Source organism: Platalea leucorodia (genome assembly GCF_965183815.1).
Source record: "Platalea leucorodia genome assembly, chromosome: 7".
Taxonomy (NCBI): domain Eukaryota; kingdom Metazoa; phylum Chordata; class Aves; order Pelecaniformes; family Threskiornithidae; genus Platalea; species Platalea leucorodia.
The window spans coordinates 53,946,181-53,966,785 of NC_138829.1; the positions used below are offsets into that span (position 1 = coordinate 53,946,181).

General features: G+C 36.8%; 1 protein-coding gene across 1 annotated transcript in view; it reads right to left on the reverse strand.

The window, feature by feature from the left end:
- Positions 1 to 1,976: 1,976 nt before the first annotated feature.
- Positions 1,977 to 20,605, reverse strand: part of CHID1 (chitinase domain containing 1) — a 137,420-nt gene continuing 118,791 nt past the window's right edge. Inside the window, exons 11-13 of the mRNA XM_082317127.1 lie at positions 7,482 to 7,562; positions 4,178 to 4,220; positions 1,977 to 2,108 (exon numbers count right to left, since the gene is read on the reverse strand). Of these exons, the coding sequence (XP_082173253.1) occupies positions 2,010 to 2,108; positions 4,178 to 4,220; positions 7,482 to 7,562 (223 nt within the window). The 3' untranslated portion in view covers positions 1,977 to 2,009. The remainder of the gene's footprint in view (positions 2,109 to 4,177; positions 4,221 to 7,481; positions 7,563 to 20,605) is intronic.

Here is a 20,605-nt window from a genome sequence, read left to right on the forward strand (position 1 = left end):
ACATCCTTGGCCTCAACCACCTATATACCATGGATGGCTCAAAATCACAATGTATTTCTCATCTGGTATTTATTTTTCATGAAACAGCAAGGGTTAGTTTGATCATTTTGACAGACAGAGGTATTCATTCTATCTCTAAGGATGGAAAAGACACTTCTTTCTAACATAGCTGTACTCACAGACAAACAGGAATCTTGAATTTCATAGAGAATCATCATGGAATATAAAAAATGATGAAAAATGTGATAAACTACATGTATCTTTTCTAGAGAGGAAACAACAAGCTAAAATGAAATATTCTTTTCTTCCCCACACCCAGTTTTGAAAGCTACCTACTAGCTAGTATAAAAATGGATGCCATTTCAGATCACCGCCCCTTCCATTTCTTAGACTATGTTTTTCTGAGACATTCTGGTTCAGTAGTGCCACTGAAAGTAGAAAAAACAGTGTAATAGAATTTAATTCTTGTGCTATTCTAGATACCATTGCCAGAGTGACTTTAAATTGCTTTTGAACGAAGTAGAAACTTCAGGTTAATTGAACACAAGGATTCACGTAGCAAATTATCGTACTACTAATGGTATGGAAGAAAGAAGCCTGATTAGTAAACCCTGCTGGATACTTGCAATGTGAGAAGTCGAGAGATGCCAGAACTAAATCAGAGAGGTGAAGATCAATAGTTCTTTAATCAATGGTGGATTACAGTGGGATTTATTCTGCTGAAAACAGCAGGGGCAGATAAATTCCCCACTGAGATTAATTACTGGGAAGGGTGGATGCAAACGGAGGAGTGCAGTTATCTTTGTGACAACTGTAAGTGGCAAGAACAACACCAGTAGGAGTACAGATCTATTGCCTGAGTCTCTGCTGGTGACCAATGACACCCTCATCAAATTCCCAGCACCTCTCAGTTCCTCAGAAGAAACTGCCTTGAAGCCTGTGCATTTCTACAAACACAAATATTGCAAACCAAAAAGCAGGGACACAATTTTTTGGCTTTGTTTTTAAACTGATGGGTTGTTACAGCTTTTGGATTCATAAAAATTCTGTATTATGGAGACGAAAGCACCAATGTGTACAGCTAAAGAATGACAGCTTCATGTACAAAGATGCTGATCACATTCACAGCACCTACTTAAGTCAAGGGGTTGTCAGAGCTGCTCTGGGGCTCTGTCTACTGGAGCTAACCATGTAATCCATCATTACCATTATAGCCTTTGGTGCTAAACATTACAGTTCCTACAAACTAACTACTAATGCATCATGCACTGGTGCTAAGTACTGTAAACTGAGACACTAAGCAGGCTAAGCAGAAGAGAGAAATCACAGAGCATCTCTTGTAACAAAACCGATTTAGAAACAAGCCACAAATTGAAATTACTGTGACTTTGAACTACTTAAGGAATTTACTAACATGAAAAAACAAACAGAGCTAACAGCTTAGTTTGTCAGTGCTTGATTTTCTACCAACTTGAGGGAAAGATATTTAATTGCCCCCCCCAAACATTTTATGTTGACTTACCTTATCAGAAGACAGCAAGACACAGAGGGTCCAGCAGATATGAAATTTGCTGGACATAATCTGATGGATTTATTTGTTCACTTACTTTGGTTATTACCAGCAATTGTTTGAGAGGTCTCCGTCTTAAACTTTGATCAGATGGCATCAACCTGTCCATTTTATTTCTTGTAGAAAACATTTCAGAAAATATTTTCAACTCTGACGCCATCCCAGCTATGTTGGTCTATTTTCAATGACACTGAATTCAGGAGCTTTAAAATAAACTTTTGTTGTTTTTTTTTTTTCCCTCTGAATTTTATCAGATACCAACAATCACGTCTGTATGGCAAATCAGAAAAGGTTCTTTATTGGGAAAATTGCAAGTTTAATACAGATATGATATAAATTACAAAAAATGTTTTAAAAATCACCTCTCCAGGATACCCAAATTAATTGGACGTGGAGTCTCAGTGAAGCAAAAAAAGTCTTTCCCAGATCATCTCTTATTTTAAAGCAGGTCATAAAAATAGTCCAGGCCTTGTCCCAGTTCCCAGATGGATATTCCAGTGCCCAGTTCTTTTGCAAGCTCTAAGCGCAACTGGATGGACTAAGACAAAGACACATAAAGCAATTATCTTTTAGTCAGAGACATTAGACACTCCATGCTGCCATCTCTTCATGCCATTATCAGACTTTTTAAAAACTTCTATCCTTGAACCAGATACTGAAAAACCTAGTCTGTATTTCAAATACTCTCTGGTTAGCAAGCAATCATTCAATGAGACAGTTAATTGCACCAGTTAATTCAATGACCTAATAAAAGATAACCAGCTAAACAGACAAAATGCCACAGAAATAAATCAGATTTATGAACTATGCAAAGCACTATTCTAATTCAGGCTATCATTTCACAATGTACAGAAATTCTAACTCTTCCCAGAAATGTCTCAGGGGTAAAATAAAACTTTATCACTGAAGACAATTAGAACAACTTGTCAAATATCATCAAGTTCCCTTACCTACCCTTGCCTTCTCCCAGGACAGAGTCACCATTTTCATTACCACAATTCTATTTTAAAGAGATTCTGGGAGATTAATATTTAAAAGTATCCCTATTTGAGCTCCAGCCTTTGACTTAGAGTTAGTTTAGCCATTGGTTTACAAGGGAAGCAATGCCACAATTCATGTTCTCCACTTCTTTCAGTTCAGACAATAAAAATAATTATTTTTCAATCTTTTACTTTCAGGTTTTCTTACTTTGAAGTGCAGCACTGCAATGTTTAAACTGCTTACATCAGGGATGTGTTTAAAACTCATTTCCATGGAAAATAGAACAAAGAATCAAGGCATCATTAACAGGTCCACTGGGCCTGGCATTCATAACTGCTTTTAACTAATCATGAACGAACCAATTTTGATCAACCTGCCAGTGATTATAACATTTAAAAGGGGAAGAAACATGCTTGTCACAGAGTAATAAAATTAAGTGTTCCTCAACCATCTTGATCACCATTAGGTGAACAACTCTTTGATTTGTGCCAGCACACAAATCTCAAAATATTTCATTACAAGCTTCTTGAAACTGGAAAGAAAACCTGTTTCCATAAATTCACCAACCATCACAGCTGAGTATCTTTTAGAGAAGAAGTAATAAAAGAAATGTACAGGAATAAGTGTTCTTAACCTGGTTAGTACTGACAATAGCAGGGTGAAATCCTTCCACAAGGCCAAAGAGAACGTAGCGTAACAACATGCAGCACAATCTATCTTTTCTCTGATAGGTTCGCAATGAAACTTTCTAATACTCTAAGACAGGTACTACTAGCAAGAACATAGTTAGACGTGGTAATTAATATCCCATATGTGCTAGTACTTCCACCAATATTAGATTAATGAAGGGAAATATCCTTGTACTAATGGAGCTTAAGATAACAAATCCTGTTTAGAAAAACAGAGCCTTGGATCATTTCACTCTAGTTTAACCATACAAAATGTCTCTGTTGTCTGTAAATATGATATACTACAGAAGCAATTCCCTTCCAATATTAAAAGCCAGCAGAGGCCTTTAGCTTAATTTGAGAAAATCTAAAGATAGCTTCCTAGGAACTAAGGCTGCAAGTAACCATTTTATTGTGTATTCTGGTATATCGCAGACTACTGTGTAGACAAAAATTGTATGTCCTGCCAAAGAACTTTAGTAAGGCCAAATGCTTAAGTTTTCAAAACATTAAAATATGTTCCACAGAAACAGAACTGAAGAAAAGAGGGTGATGCAGGCTGACAGGGAGAATCAGGACCCCATTACACAGGAAGGCAAAAGTTCCCCAAGCTTCCAGCTAACATAATCAGAAGGAAAATTTCTTCGGTGTCTTGTCTGACAATCAGTATGTCTGTTAGCACATGAACTATGCACTCGAACAGGTCCTCTCAGACCACTGGTTTGCCCTGGTGTGTCTTATCTCTAGACATGGCTAATCTTCAAAGATCCCAAAACCCCACTATCCATGACATAAAAAACAATCTTCTTGTACAAGCTTTGAATCATAAAAACATGAGGATAAACTTCTTTCACAAAAGCCTAAACCCAGTTCAACGTTTTCTGAAGTGTCCTAATAATACAAGACAAGTAAACATCTCTCCTCTTACAGCCCTCTGATGTGAAAAAGTGGCACCTACCTTCAGTGTTGGGTAGAAGACAGCATGTTTTCCTCCTTTATTTCTGCAAAACAGGAAAACAAAATAGTCACATTAGCTTTGATAGATTCCCATAGGATTTTTAGCTGAGGTTAGTATTCAAAACCAGTTTTATTCCTTCCCACTAAAAGGAAACAAAGACAGTGCTAAAGAAAACTGCTGATTTTGTTTTGGAGAAGTGATTGCTATTAAAAATAAGATACGCTAGTATGTTCAGCACATGAGCATTAATACGCCCATATCAAAGAAAGAGACTACTTGCCATTTAGTAGCTCGTATCTTTGAGATTTCCTACCCAGTGTTCATTCGACTATGGAAGCTGAGGTGCTCTTTCTCTGAAATAAGACACTTTTGACATAAACTTCCATTCGTTCCGTACTTGCACTCTGGCTACTCTATCTACTGAGGGTAGGGTAGGGCGAAAATCTTCTCTACTTCTCTTCCTTTTCTACTGCAGATAAGAACTTCTATTCCTGGCCCTTTTCTACTGTAGATACAAACATATCACAGCGCACAAATCCAAAGTGGTGGGGAAAGAAAAGCTGTTAACAGAAGGTACGCAACATATCTAAAAGTCAAGTATGCAATTGTGTCACTGTCCTGCAGAAAGGTCCTCCCAACAAATTCATCCTACTTAAATGGGCTTTGACAACGCTAGCAGCTTGAAAGTTCAAAACATGACTGTATAGAGTCAAAGACCTGCTAGAGGAGTCATCAACAAAAATCCCTGGTTATCTAAAGGATTCCTTAAAAGGCTTTAGGATAAGGCCTTTCAAAACATCTAAAGAACAGTCTCCTAATAACTAACACATAGTTTGGGAAGAAATCAGGTAAATTTCATGACTAAGATGAAAGTCCCAAACTTCTTTGGGTGTAACACTTTGTCCAAGAACTGGTTACAACAAAATACAATACAGGCAGAGTCAGACAAGATACTTATTTACCCTGTACTAGTGGCCTTTAAAGGAGGAAAACTCTTAAAAGAGGTGAAAAGGCTGACAATGAAAATAGAGGATCCAAGAACAGATCTCACAACAGAGATGGTTTGATACTGGATCTAAGCAAACACACTGAGATGTCTTGTTGCAACTGGATTATAAAACTGTCAGATAGTAAAAGACAGTTGCGCCTACTAAATGCACATCTGAAAAAGATGAATACATTTGGTTGTCAGATGCAAACTGTGAAAGATTTTCCCCAATTCCCCAAATTACTATCTTTCAGGTTAAATTAAATGCTAGCAGTATAAAATATACAGACAGGGCAAGCTACGCTGGGCACAGATACTAAGGCTGCATTTTAAACCCCTAATAATTAGAAGGATGAGTTACAAGTGGTCTCATAGCACCACTTTACCAGTTAGGCTAGGAGGAAATGCGGAGTGCATGGACAGACCAATAGGAACTGCTCCTAAAATCTCCCAACTTATGTAAATGCATACTTACCTGTAAAGTGCACTGGCACAAGCACTCAGAGACAACAGATTTCTGTAACTATTCATAATAGTCTCTGCCTGCTACATGAAAATCATTAGCTGTGCTTTGCTTAAAGATTCATGATTTGATTTCTTAGCAACTGCAGACATGCAAGATTTCCAGGCGAGATGCTTTAACAGTGAAGCATATTTCAGGCCTGACTGCCATCCCCATCCAATGTAACTGAACCTTTGCAAACCAAAGTGGTAACTGAAAAAGAGTTCCCTTAAATAACCCTCCCCTGCAGCTGGCTGAGCCACTACAGACACTCTGAGCCACACAGCTGCCTGCCGAGCACAGCGCAGCAAGTGAAGTTTAGAGTGAATTTCAGATTCAGTGTGCTTTATGCATCAACAATTCCTCCAGCAAGCCCAGAAACAAGACTCTCCAAAGATTGGCTTTCAAAGGCAAATGATATAATACTACTGACACGGTATCCCTTTCCCACATGTTCAGTTTGCAAGATGTTTAGAAAACGTGATTCAGAAATGAATCCCAGAAGCATGCCATTCAAACAGAGCCCTCAGATTTACTCTTTTGAGAGCAAGTTTTCATCCAGTGGTCATTGTGTCTCCAATTGGACTGTGCATTAAAGATCAGTAAAACAAAGCTTCTGATTTATTTCTCTTTAGTTAACATGAAAAACCTTGTGATTGTTTGGCACAAAGTAATTTTGCAACAGGATACCAAAGAATAAAATATGAAGGAACACAGATCTCAGTCCTTTCATACAAACACAGAAAATAAATTAAACGACTGCTGACCAACAGGTAAATTTTTTTTTTTTTTTTCTCATAGGAAGTACATGTTGCTGAGAATTCAGGAGAAAATTACAGGCTGAGAGAAACCTTGAAAATTAAACTAAAAATATAAAAGTAGGACATTTTTGGTTTTGTTGGTTTTGTTTGTTTGTTTGTTTGTTTTTTAACATTTAAAAATATTTAAACCAAGAAGGTATTTTGGAAATAACAAAGTAGTTCTGATTTTTTTTTTTCTTAAAGCACCCTAAAATGTGTTTTACTCTTGTTCTCAGTGGTGTGTCTTCACATGACCAATGCATTGAGTAATATACAAGACACAGTTTGTATACATAGTAGGATTTTGTTTGTATAATTTTACCAAATTTTTGTATATTTGCATACAAAAATAGCAAATTATCACTGAGGCTTAATAAGATGTTGCTGTTTTTTTTTTTTAAATGTGTTTTAAATGGATTTTTCCTAGCATTAGGAATCCTCTTGTCATTTCATGATAGAAAAGGGAGGACAAAGGAAGTTATTACCTTTTCCCTTCATGCTCTCAGTCCTTTTAAAAACTTTATCTGGAAGTCACTTGATATTATTTTCATTACATTTCTCTACAGTCCATTCCATTTAGTGGAAGTCTGTTGCTTGACCAATCTTATCACTAGGACTTGTAAAATCAGGCTCTTATATCACAGATTTTTCTCAGAACTATTTTTGGCTGAGTTATTGGTAATCACCCAACAGCTCACAGTACTAATCTCAGAGCTTCTGATTAACTGACACTCAGCAGATAACTTTGATGGATAACTTCTAAAGATATGACTCATCAGACTTCTCTTCTAAAGATTGTTTTAGCTTATATTATTTCATTAATCCTTTTCTGATTTACTTCTCTCGCCTGAAGCACTCTTTTATGCTGCAGTTCAGTGTTGACATACAGATCACAAACAGCAGAATTTCCATTTGCTGAATTCAGTTGCATACTATAGTTAACTGGTAATTCATTGTGTACTGGGCCATGCCCAAAAATATTTGCAGAACGGTAAGTTAATAAATGTAACTCACTTTTTGTATTCAAAGTAGTGTTCAGCAATTTGTTCGTCCCAGACAATTTTTGGTTTGTGCTCCTTCAAGGTTTCAATGTACCTACAAATTAAAAACATAGACAGGGAATTAACTTTTCTAAAAAGCAGTTATGAAATTACATTGCAGAAATTTCTAAAAAAGCAGTTTTACCATGTTTAGATGTTAAACACTCTATCAAAAATATCTTCTTGCTGACAATTAATTTCCTCATCCACTTTACAATTTGCCATGTTTGCATTTTTAGCCTTTTTTTTTAAAGCAATAAATTAATTAACATTCATCAATTGACAAATCTATAAAGGCATGTGAAGGCAGTGCTTCAATATTTCTACAGTCTGATTCCTATATGTCAAAGCACAGGAACTGAATTCATCCCTAGGCTGTACCTAATTGTGTCCTCTAAGGCTAATCAATGCAATTCTTAATTATAAGCCACTATTATGTGAGCAGAAAAGTTCTTCTACAAGAGAGGCTTAGTTAATCTCCTAAAAATGAAATTAAAAAAGAGCTTGTTTTCAAGGAGAAGTTACTGCTAAGTAACCCTGCATATGAATTTTCTCCACCACTAGCTTCTTGGCATTGTTCTTTTGCATGGACATTTTGAATGTGGAATGACCTACCTCATACCTACTTGACACAAAGTGAGGGAGAATACTACTTGTACCCAAAAAACTGCATGGGGAACTGGTGTGGAATAGTTAGTATGCTGTAAATTCATGTTCTTGGTTAGCTCACAGTATCGTCTCAGTGTAGAGACAGTGTCTCCTTGTGTCTGCATTTCTGACTGCACAACAGAAACAAAGCTGCTTGCTGCCTCATGTAAGAAGACCAGAAGATGGCAAGCTACTGCCAGTGATAGAGGCCACATGGGTGTCACAGAAATAAGAGAAGTTTCTATCACATGCTCCTCTGTCTCTTCTGCATCTTTTTAACCTGCATCTTTGGCCAGCAAGAAGGCTGAACTTAACTCTGCTGACAACTTTCCTGACTAAACATTAGGGGGTTTATCTGGCCACAGGCAAGCACCATCAGTTTCTTTTTTTCCTTGGGGACGGTATCGGGAATTTGAATTCGAAGTCCCATTATCAGTACTCTATCATGATTATATAAAGGCACCACAGGCAAACACGGTGATCATAAGGTAGCATTAAAATTATTTTTCTATTTTTGCAAAATCTACCAAAACCATCTCTTCCACAATATGTCTCATTCTTGCAATAATTTCTCTGCTCATGACAGGATTTGCATGGAGAAATTTGCCTTAAAATCATCTTATTGTTAAATAAGAAATTTCCACCTCCTATGTAAAAGATGTTATAACTGATTTCCATCAGCCACTATCCTGACTCCATCAGTGCTGACATTCCACTTCACTATATACTTAAAAAAAAAAGCAAAAAAGTTTGTATTTCTCAGTTTGAAAAAGATTTATTCTCTCCTTCGGTATTATTCTAAATGCAAATACAACATTCAGCATTGCAGGGAATATCTTCTCTCTTTTGCTGTGGCTTGCTCATTTATATATTGGTAAATTGTTGCCTACTGCTAGCAGTTTTAGAAAAATATTTCATTTTGTATTTAAATCAAATGAACCCGAGCCAGGCATGCTATTTAAGTATCTACATAAGCAAACACATGGTAGCAGCTATTGCACTCTTCCTCAATAAACACATGCCCTGGAACAATGCACCTTTTAAATAATGCAAGTTAAACCTTGGAACCTGCCCATCCCTTTTTAAGATATATAAAATTTTAAGTTGCCCCACTAGAGAAATATGCAGAGAGATCTAGTTTTATGTATTCTAAATTTAAGGATAGCTTTTAACACCTTGCCCCTTTCCAGAATGGCGACTTCAGTAATGACAGGAGACAACACTCATGCAGAACATGGGACCAAGATGTTACAACCCAGAAGACAAGAATTACCAGTCAAGACATCCTGGCACGCAGTTTTATTCCTGAACATATGACTTTAGATGGGAAATCCTAATTTTGCTTGCTAAAATCCCAACACAATTAAAGAGTGTTCAATGTACATACGAACAAGCTTTAAAATTAGAAATGCAACTTGAAGCAATTATTATAACCTATTATATATAAGGTATATTATTATTTTAAAGCTGTTCAGGCATGCACTGCATTTAATGAGAACCCATCCTGACCAGGCACAGAGAATTTATTTCCCTTTCTCCTGCCTCTAGGCATTTATCATCATGGTATGTAAGAGAAAAAAATGAACAAGTTCATCTTCAAATCACATCTGTGGTGATGAGACTAGTTCCAAGCTTGAATTGGGGAAAAAAGAAATATCAGGCACAAAATTGTCACTACTGTCCATTAATTTTGGGGGACCTACTTGAAATGTATTAATTTGATTTTACATTGTCTCTATTTTAAGGAAAACAAAAATTTAAAGTACAGTGTTCAAAACAATAAGCTCCTGTTTACTTCAACTGCAACTGCATACTCAATGCTTCTGAAAGTCAAGTTTTATTTTTCAACCAGACAACAAGGTTACTGTGAAGAGCCTGGAAGAGGTGCAGCAACAAACCAGAGCTATTTCACATAGGCTTTCTATTGCCCTAACCTGGGAACAATCCATGCCCTTCCTGTAGTCATCTGCACCAGTCACTATTCATTTTCTTGCAGTAAAGCATAGAGGAACTTTACAGGCAACATCTCCAAGATATGCCATATTCCTTTTATCTCTGTGCTATCCTACTACGTGCATCATAAGCAGCAAGGTTCCTGTGTAAAACTGCAGCATATGTATCACAACACACTGGCTTGACTCAAACTAATGCTTACACAGGCACTCTTAACATATTATCTCCTAGCTGAGGCAGTACTTGACTCAACAAATATATGATACACAGTTATTAAAAAAAAAAAATAAAAAAAGAGAAGTTCTCCGTCACACTAAATCAGACAAGTATGGGATATCGGTATGCCTGGGGTACAAGAGATCTAGATTCATTTCCAGGTTCTCAAAGAGGAAAAGGGGTGGGCAGGGAGCTCATCACAGCCAGCCTTCCTTCTTCTTTCCACCTCTCACCTCACTCTTCTCCTTTCGACTCGTATTTATTGCTGTTTTTCTCTCCTCTCTTTCTAATTTATCCCTCTTTCTACTGCCACTGTCCCAGTTCGCATCTGTTTTTATACTCCTATCCAGACTAATTTATTTGCTTCCTCATCGTCAGCTCCTAACTTACTAGCTTGCTTCTTTTACCGAGCTGCCTCAGCAGTTAAGAGTATGATAATCACTGGAAACCCAGTTTCACCACCTTGCACTACATACTTCCTGGGAAGTTTGTGACCATTTGCAGAGAAAGTCATGATGTTTCTCTGGTCTGAGCCTGAAAAGAGGTCAGCACAGATGAAGTATCTGGAGTATTAATGCTAATCTCTAATGAAGCACCAATTCAGCATGTATAAATGATAAATTTGCATGGATTATCAGGAATAGTAACAAAAGGCAGATGTCACCTGCATGGCCAACTTGCAAAAACTTGTTCTTAAACAGAAAACTGCCATTCTGGCTTGTTTAAATAGGCCTTGGTTTAACTTACCCAAAGCAACACTTTTGTTCCCCAGAACATTCCTACTTGCTAATAGCTAAGCAGCTAAAGTATCAGTTCAGTTGTCACAACTGAGCTTTCAAAGTTTAAAAGTTACGACCTAGTAAAAACATGGCCACATAAGGCAAAAGTGTCTGGAAACAATTTTTAAGCCTGCCTGCTACCTTTCATACAAGACTTCAAATCTGCAGTGTTTTACTGCCATTTACTGCCATACCTCTGTCAAAAAGGACACTACTTGGTCTATAGACACCGACTGTTATTCTTATGACTGATACTCCTGGTTACAAACCCACTGGGTGGGGGTGGACTAAAACAAGCATTCCCTTCCGCAGAGTAAATGAGAAGCCAAAACATACATATTATGGAGTACCTGTAAAGTCAGTCCTGACTGAAAAGATGTAAAGATTAAAGATGTATATCTATGAACAACACTAACATGGCTACACCTACACAGTATTGCACTTTGCTGCACATTCAACTAATAAATAAAGGATCCAGAAGAAGGTTCTCAGGATTGATGGCTGGTGTTCCTTTTCTAAGACATTTTTCTTCCAAATCATGAAAAATGGCATGGCACTGGAATATGTTAAGGTGAAAACCATGATCTATAGTCCCCCTGAAACAGATATTTATCTTCATGGATAATGCTTTTTCACCAAGAATATAAAGAAACAAGTTCTCTAGCATATCTTTTGCAACAAGAATATACATACTAGGAAAATATATAGCTTCATATGTAATTTTTAGACTAGGATTTATTCACAGTGGTTAACTTTTTTAATCCTCAGGTGCTTTGTTTTACTAGTCCTCAGTTGCTCTTCAACAAAAAAGCTTTAGTGAAAAGGAAACCACTACTGAGCACACAACCCATTTTGATACTCTTTTCTAACACTTTACATTTTCTCTTCAGTTCTCACACGAACAAAACTCTGACCTGAAGCAACAGGTCTCTAATCAGAAGGAAGGATCATTTGCTCCTGCTGCAGCAAACTGAGCTTATCTTCCGCTATAGCAAACTTCAATGATTCAGTCAAAGGATAAAAAATAATATTCAGCTTGAAAATCTATACCACACATTTTCTTTTCAGTCTGTTTCAGTTACAGTAGACTTAACTTAGTTATTAAACCCTGAATCTACCAGGAATTGCATCTCCATAACTGACCATCAACAGTGCCTATGCATCACAACAGATGTTTTAGACTCAACTAGATAGGGTCCATCGTCCCCCTTTTCAGGGAGCCATCTCTTAATAGAAGTAAGAGAAATCACATAAAAGGCTGTATTCTAAAGCTCAAGAGTTTACATTTCTGAAGCAAAACAAATATACAGCAATCCCTCTAAAACAGTTTTCACGGTAGTACTCCGAAGGACTTTCCCGATCTTGGTGCATATCTTCCAAACGTTACTGGTCAGTCTCCCCACTGCTCTGTGTACATCAGGACATTGTGTGAAAGGGCAAATACCCATCTTTGAAACAAGATTTTTCAGAGGGGATATATATATAACCTGTAAGTCAAAACCCTTTTTACATAATGTTTAATTTCAACTACCATGACACTTTAATGTTTTAGCTGTTTAGGCTTCTCTTAAACTATTTCCTTTTTGGTGGGAGAAAATGTCAAGAAACAATATAATCTGGAGACATTTTTAAACTTTAAATTGAAAAGGCTTTAAAATTAAGAATCTTTTTGGTCTTCTCTGCTTTTTAGAAGATCATTTCTAAAGAACAGCTGCAAAATTGCTGAATATACTACAAGCTACTAAATAATTCAACCATGAAACTAACAGTTTTGATAAAGGATGCCTTCAATGGTAATAAATGAAAACACAAAAGGAAGAAAATTTGAAAAAGAAAAAAGACTATATAGAGATTTTGAGTTCTCACTCACTCAATCCCTAAAATTGCAGCTTGCAAAAGGTAGAGATGCCTTGCAATTTACCAATCTTTAGATATTACCCTTTAAAATAGTTTTGTGAGCATGCATAAATTTATGAAAAGACTAGCTGCAGAGTCACTAATAGCATAATATTATATATGTGTGTGTATATATATGCATATAGTATTATATAGTGTGCAGTAATAAAGGTCGGTAGCAACAATGAACAATAAAGTAAGCTTTCACCACACTTGTCCCATCAGGAGCACTTAAGCACCTTTTTACTCATCTCCTCAATACTCGGTAACACCATATTTACAATATATAAGTATAAACTTCCAACTTTAAAAAGTGGTAAAGTTCTATACCACTATATCCCTTTCTTGCATTTTAAGGATCCAGATTATATTAACACAAATCCCACAAGTTCTTTCAAAAGCAAATAGGTTATCCAAGAAAAAGACAGCTAGTACATATCTTCTAGAGAATCAAAAGAACACACTAACATTAAAAAAGTTTTTACTCTGAGGATTTATGCATTTGAGTGGAGAGTACACTCTAGAAGCCTTATTTACTCTGTCTGCAGGATGTATTATTCAAAAATAGTTCTGTTAAGACCTTTAGATTATTTCATGTAAAACAACTTAAAACCAAATACAGTTTGCAGAGAGATATCAATCTGTTCACTTTCATTACTGTGGGGTGTCTTGGGTAAAGCTGTTAAAGTATCCAAGTAGCAGCATAGAAATGAAAAATCTATAAGCAAGCGTCATCTTTCTCTATTAATCTTCTCTCTGCTGTTGCCTGCACCTTTGCTCTGTCAGTTTTAAAAGGCAATAATAGTATTTTTACTATTTTAATTGTAACAGGTTTCCAACAGAGTAGTTTCTCTGTGGGTATGTTGCTTTCAGTAAGTTTTATAAAGTCATTCTCAGTGATTTAGCCACAACACTTCATCACTGACTTGACAGATGACACTTTTTGGTGCTTCCCCACCAACCTCACACAAACCTATTGAACCTTCTACCTTCTGCCATGATGCACAAGCCAGGCCACGATGCACCAGCCCAATGAAAATAAGCAGAACCTCATCAACATTGCTACTGTTACTCTGGGCTTTTCAGAAGTGCACCTTGTTTAGCCTTCTCAAATTTAGAAACAATAATACTTTGGTGGACACAACTGCAGAGAGGCAGCCAAGTATTCCCATTTTATAGAATTCTGGAGACACAGAAGAGAACATACAGCTTTTCAGAAGTGTCCACTTCTTGCTCTTGTCTCAGGGAAACAATGAGCATTAAAACATTTCAGTGCCTTATGGCTACAGAAGAAAGCACAAACATTATAGCATCTCTATGTATACAGGTTTACATGTTAATAGTGCCCCTTATTCTCATTTAACTTCACAGAGGTTTATAAAGAAAAAGCCCCGTCTGAGAGTGTATGCAATGGTACGCTGGGAAATTACCCGAGGGAACTGCGAGTACAGCTGAAAGTACTCCAGTGCATGCTAACTTTTCTCAATATAACCAAAATGGTGGTTCTTTGCAAGAAAGAAAAGAAAGTTACAGTTAGATATTGATCAAAGAGTAATCACACACAAGGCAGAAAAAGGTGTGAACGTTTATATATTTGATGCTTTGACTCAAACTGACAGATATGAGAGGAATATATGAAAATCTCCTTTAAGAAAACAAGATCTTTATTTCTAAGCCAATAAATATTTCTCAGACAATGGAGACATAACTAGATTGAGGCAGAAGGTTTGCATATCTGTTCGTATACCTTCAATAACACACCGCTGTTCAGCAGCTCCATTTTATTTTATAATGATACAGATTTTTTTTTTTGTTCTCTTCTTCTATTTTTGAATACACCTGGGGCTACAAAATGTGAATTGCAAAATGTGAATTGCAAAAAATTTCACAGTGCATATTATTTATGATAACAACTGTTTACTACGTTGCTTTTTGTTCATATGCATCAACTCTACATATTTTCTATCAGAAATCTTTGTTGTTCTTGACCATTGCCAAGTCTCAACTTTCTAGCTAAAGTATCAGACAATCTATTTGCTTGTATTTGTTCAGTTAGACATAGATTTTTCTTTCCAATTTATCCAATCTAACACGACAGGTCACTATTTATAGTGGGGTTTGGTTTTGGCAGCTTTTGCTGTCTTGAAAGAATGACTTTGTTGCCTTTAAAAGCCTGCTGTATCATCTGGACTTGTCTTTCTGCCCTGGCCAAACGGCACCCTCCTGTCAGGCAGAAGACAAGTTAATGGTAGAACAGTTTACTGTGCTAGAGCAGAAAGCAGGATTCAGGCAAGCTCACAGAAACAAAAAAGCACAAGAGAACGGAATTAAATAAAGCATACCGTTACAAACTAGCTTAAGTAACTAGTCTATTTAGTCATACTAAAAAATGTTTAGTTTGACTATGAGCTAGAGGCTAGAGGTCCCACAGGCAAAAGATTTTTTTTTTTTTAATTTTTTTTTTTTTCCATGAACTCCATATATTGGTCAATTTGAAGTCTTCAATAAAAACGTATCTTCATTTGGTCTTGATTGCCTTTGCACACACTTTAAGAAACATGACTATTCAACAAAAATGAGATGTTGTCTTTGGTACCGATCACAGAATTAATACCAAGTAGGCATGCTACTGGGCAAACAAAGATTAAAAATTTTCTCTCTCAAATTAGGAAACAGGTCACCTGTGTTTTGTGACTCACTTCAGTTATGAACTATACCAGTCCGAACTCTCATTCACACAGAGTTGAACACACCCTACGTGCTCACTTCTAAGCAAGAATCTTCCCACCTCCCAGTTTTAAGTTGAAATTAAGTAGAAAAGAGAAAAAGCAGCAGATGTGTAAAACAGTCTAATATAAATAATTTAATAATTTAAAAGTTGATATGAAGTAGATCCTCCCCTCTCTCACACTTCCTATTTCGTAATTTTTTCATTAGCCATCACAACTGTCTCTGCTATACATCAGGGACAACTTGAAAAGCCTTGTTTAAAGCAGATTGTCAGACTACATTTTGCCACTCTAAAATGCAGCACACCGTGAAATCAAACTGGTTTTCCTCCAAATTCATACCATCCACCGTCACCAACACAAACCACAGATATATTAAATCTAATATAAAACTTACAGGACATACTAGTGACCATCACCCCTAGAAAAGAATAAGAAAACCCTTTTCCTCAATTATTAAAAAACATTGCACTGCAAAGGTTCACTGGTTCACTTGGCTTGATAAAACCAACATTCTTTATACAAACACACTTAGAGTACTGCATGCTGTCTCTGTTGATAACCAAGTTGATTCACCTGTTCTATATTGTCTAAATCCTACAATATGGCTTGTTTATACTACGTAGGAAAGTGGCAGTTCAAGTGTTTGATTGTACCAGCACAATGTAGTCAATTCCTGGCTGATCAAAAGCCAAGTGCTATTTTGTGAGATATTTAAGATCTGCATGCATGCAAATTGCCCTAAATAGAGTTGAAAACATATTGTTACATTACTAATGAAAAGACAAATTCAACAAAATATGTAGATGTGTCAACAGCATTACTTATTATACCACTGTATGTCAAATCATATAATCTGTACTCAGTTATTAAAAAAATGTATTAATTTTATACCTTATTTTAAAATCAATGTAATGTTTCAACTATTTATTATGATACTGGGAAAAAGTATGAAGGAGAATACTCTGAAAAAAAGACTTTGTCAATAAAGCACCTAACTTTCTTGCAGTATGTAAAATTTAAGCAGAACTTCCCCATTCTGAAAAAAGATAAAATCACAGCTTTCTTACCTTTTTTTTTTTTTTTTTTAATCACTTGCCTCATTAGGTCTCTGTATAGATATATACTGGAGTTTCTTTACTTTTCTCTCTCTGGATAGGATTTGTAATCTGTATCTTTTGTGGCATATGGAAAAAAAAGGACAGAATGTGCAGGTCTGTAACAAAGTGAAATCTCTCTAGATGCCTCCATGTAGTCATGGGTAACTGCACTGGGAAAATAACCTTCTTTTCAGGACAGGCCTCAGACTACCAATGCTGTTTCAGAATGATAATACCAGAAGATACTATAGTGCAATGCCAGAATTTGCTTTGAGCAATGAAAGCATTGCTTACTCCTACCATACTAAGGTAGTTTCCACCGTAATCCAGGATAAGAATCATCTCAACACCAAAGATTTTAGCATATGAATTTCCACTAGAGGCTAGGAGTAGTAAATGAAAGGTTAAATAAATTATATTGGATAATAAGTAAATAATCATGATGTCAAAATTAAATATATGTAATGTATAAGTTATGTAACAAGCATCTACTATGTGGAAGAGAAGAAGCTTAGTCACAGAAATACTATCCTTACAGAATTCTGAAATACTTACAAGTGCTGCCAGGCTTCTAAGAGAATAACTATGTCTAAAGGAGAACTGAAAATATGCACTGTTGAGAAGCCAACAGGTGATTCTTTCCTCAGTCAGGGTCAAACCACCACACTGACATCACTGCAGCTTAATGTCCACCCTTCACAGAAGAAACACAGGTCCTAGTAAATTCTTCTAAGGTTTCTTCTATCATCATGTAACGGTAGAAGTATTAGTCCTTCCTAGACCGTACAACATAAAAGCTTAAATTCTGCTCCAGCTCACCCAATAATCTGGCTTACTACAGACATAGTTTCTCTGCTTAAAACTGCTTCTCAATGTGATGAAAACTAATGCTTGTTTATCCCTACAGGCTTGTTTCAAGAATCAGCAGGTTCATCCTAAAAAAAAAATCTTTGAAGATAAAACTGCTAGTTTAAGGGTACATTTTCTGAAATGCTTAAGTAATGCTCAATTGAGGTTGAAGCACTTTCAAATACATTACTCTAAGTACAATACTGTGCTCCATTCTTCCAATAACTGACATAATAGGCAATGCATATGAAAAAGCGAGACTGTATCTCTTTGGATGTGAGGCTGAACGAAGTTCAGATACACTAACATTTCTGCTGTTCAGCTTCAGCTGTAAATAACAAAAACTAAAACTATGCTAATACTGTTGCATGGCAGGTTGGGTTTTTTTGTTGTTGTTGGTTTTTTTTTTTTTTTTACACACATCATAAAAGCTTTCCAGACTTTCCTCTTGCTCAAAATACACAAATGAGCTATATTCATACAGTGCTACACAGATTAGCTATGAAAACTGTGTTATACTGGATTTGGAGCCTGGTCAGATTCAGATGATCTTAATTCAGTGTATAGGAGATGAAATTTGATCCACTCCAGCTATGAAAATGAAGCTTGAGTGCACAGTCACCTACTTTTATATTCTTAATTCCTCCATGCCTACTGCATTAAAAAAGATAGATATAAAAAAATCACATTTCTTTTCCATCCTTGCCTAAAAAGGTCAGATGATCTTAATACCAGTGAACATCACTATTAACTCTTCCAGTTGCTTCTTGCATCTCTCTTCAACCATTCCTGAATTAAAACCATCCCGATAGAAACACAAGGTCAACAGCAACATCACCACCAGATTCAACAACTACAAAAGCCAGCAGGAACATCTTTTCCTCACCCGGTGTCAGGAAAGGAGCAGCACAGTTCTTCTTCCAAGCCCTCACCTCAGCCCTGTCTGACTTGGGTCTGGGGTACCGGAGGACAACCTTCATGGTTGCCGGGAGGCCTGTGCCAGTTAGGTGCTCAAGCAGGACACGGTTACGGAAAGGTTACACTTGGTAGCAAAGGAGAATGAAAGGGAACATACATTAGGTGCAAGCAGCAGAAGGCACCAAGGATGGGAGAAGAATGCTGTGACTGAAAGGGAAGATCTGCTAGCAGCGTAGCTCCCAGATGACCTTCTCTAGTCAGGCAGAGCACAAAACTTGCAGGCTGCAGGACTCTGGGTATGTAAAACTGACTCAGGTCATAACAGCCTTAGGAGAGAAACGCTGGCTCTGTTCTCTCTCCAGAAATAGCAGAAATAGTTTAGGCCCGACAGAAGCAGTGTTGTCTGCAAGTAACCAGAACTTCAGGTGATGAACAAAACTAACTACAGTAGGAGACTGTAGCCTGAGAAAGCTGACCGCTATTTGGATTCCATCTACTTCACAAGATGCTGAGAATGAGACACAGAAATAGATTTCCACTTCCAAGTAGCCTCAGAAGAGTGTTCAGATTCCTTAGCTGACAATCATGTCAGGCCTACAATTTCCACTACCAGTATCTCTGCCTGCTCCTCCCTGGCTAGTGGGTTTTCAGTAAAACATGACCTGTGAAAGCAAAGCTGATGATAGAAAATGCTAAACCATAAAAGTGATCCAGTTGTTGAACAGCCCTCTTCCTTCAAAGCAGTGGGAATATCCATATCCTTCAAATCTCTTGAAGGCAGCCTCTGCTACTGTGGCCCTGCACTTCAGCATATAAGACATGCTTCATTCTTAAACTATAGGAAGAACAGTCCGAGGAGCAAGAAGGCAGCATTCACCACTGCCTTGTGTAGCTCTGCTGCAGATCCTTGAGATCCCACTCATCCTGCTGAATGCAAGAAATCAAATGCCTTTGAGAATGGTCTTCATGTCAGACCAACAAACAAATCCATGGTATTATTTCCTCCATCCGGGACACTGCCATACTCCCAGCCATCAGAGCCCTAGGACTGTAATTTTCAATGCTGCTATGACAAATAAGGACAAAATATCCACCATTTACTTGCACCTATTTCTGTTCACTTGAAAAGTATGTAGTAAATGCTTTCAAAATGCAAGAATACTTACTAAAATAATGGTATTTAAGCAATTCCTTACAAAAAAAATTCAATTCCATAAGAGCAATTATGATAAACTATCCAAAAGAAACTATGAAATTACAGAGTTGCTCAAGCTTTATGTATCTTACTGTGCTGCTCTAGTTTGCTGATAAGTGTTTCCCATGGTCTCTTAAAACTAATGCATTCAAAAGCTATTTCAGGTTACATTCCTAAATGGAAGCATGTTGTAGTATTCTCTGACTTTCAGAGGTAGCAAAGACCAAAACCCAGCAAGTTTTGCTCTTACATCTGAGGTTAATCTGTCAAATTCTCATTGCTGATAAATCTGACTAAAACAGGACTTCCAGGTTATCACACACATAGTTTTTGAAAATTTTCAGCGTTCTTTTGTCCCAGTTTTTACTTTAATTAGCTGGCATGTCAATTAAATTTTGGTATTTCAAGCTAGCTCTCACAAAGCAGAAACATTTTTCAAAGCTAGTCCATGCCTTTTAATTATCACCTGTCATGTCTCAAGTTCAACCTCTGAAGACCTGAACACCATTTTCTATAAGATAAAAGAAACACAGTTCAGGGATAGTTTTTTGGCATGAAGTAGTTATAGATGCGCAGTAATAAATTTAAATGATCAAGCACAATACAGCAGATAGTTTTACCTTCATATGAAAGAAATCATAAATTCAATCCCTGACTAGGAGGCCTGTAACTAAAGAAGGCAACTACATTCAAGGAAAATCTATGGCAGATGAGTAAACGCTACAAGCCTCCAGTGTCCTATGAAGCTATGAACTATATACTCTTTTCCACCTTTTGGGACCAAGTGAAGTGAAGAACAAAGAACATTGCTGCTG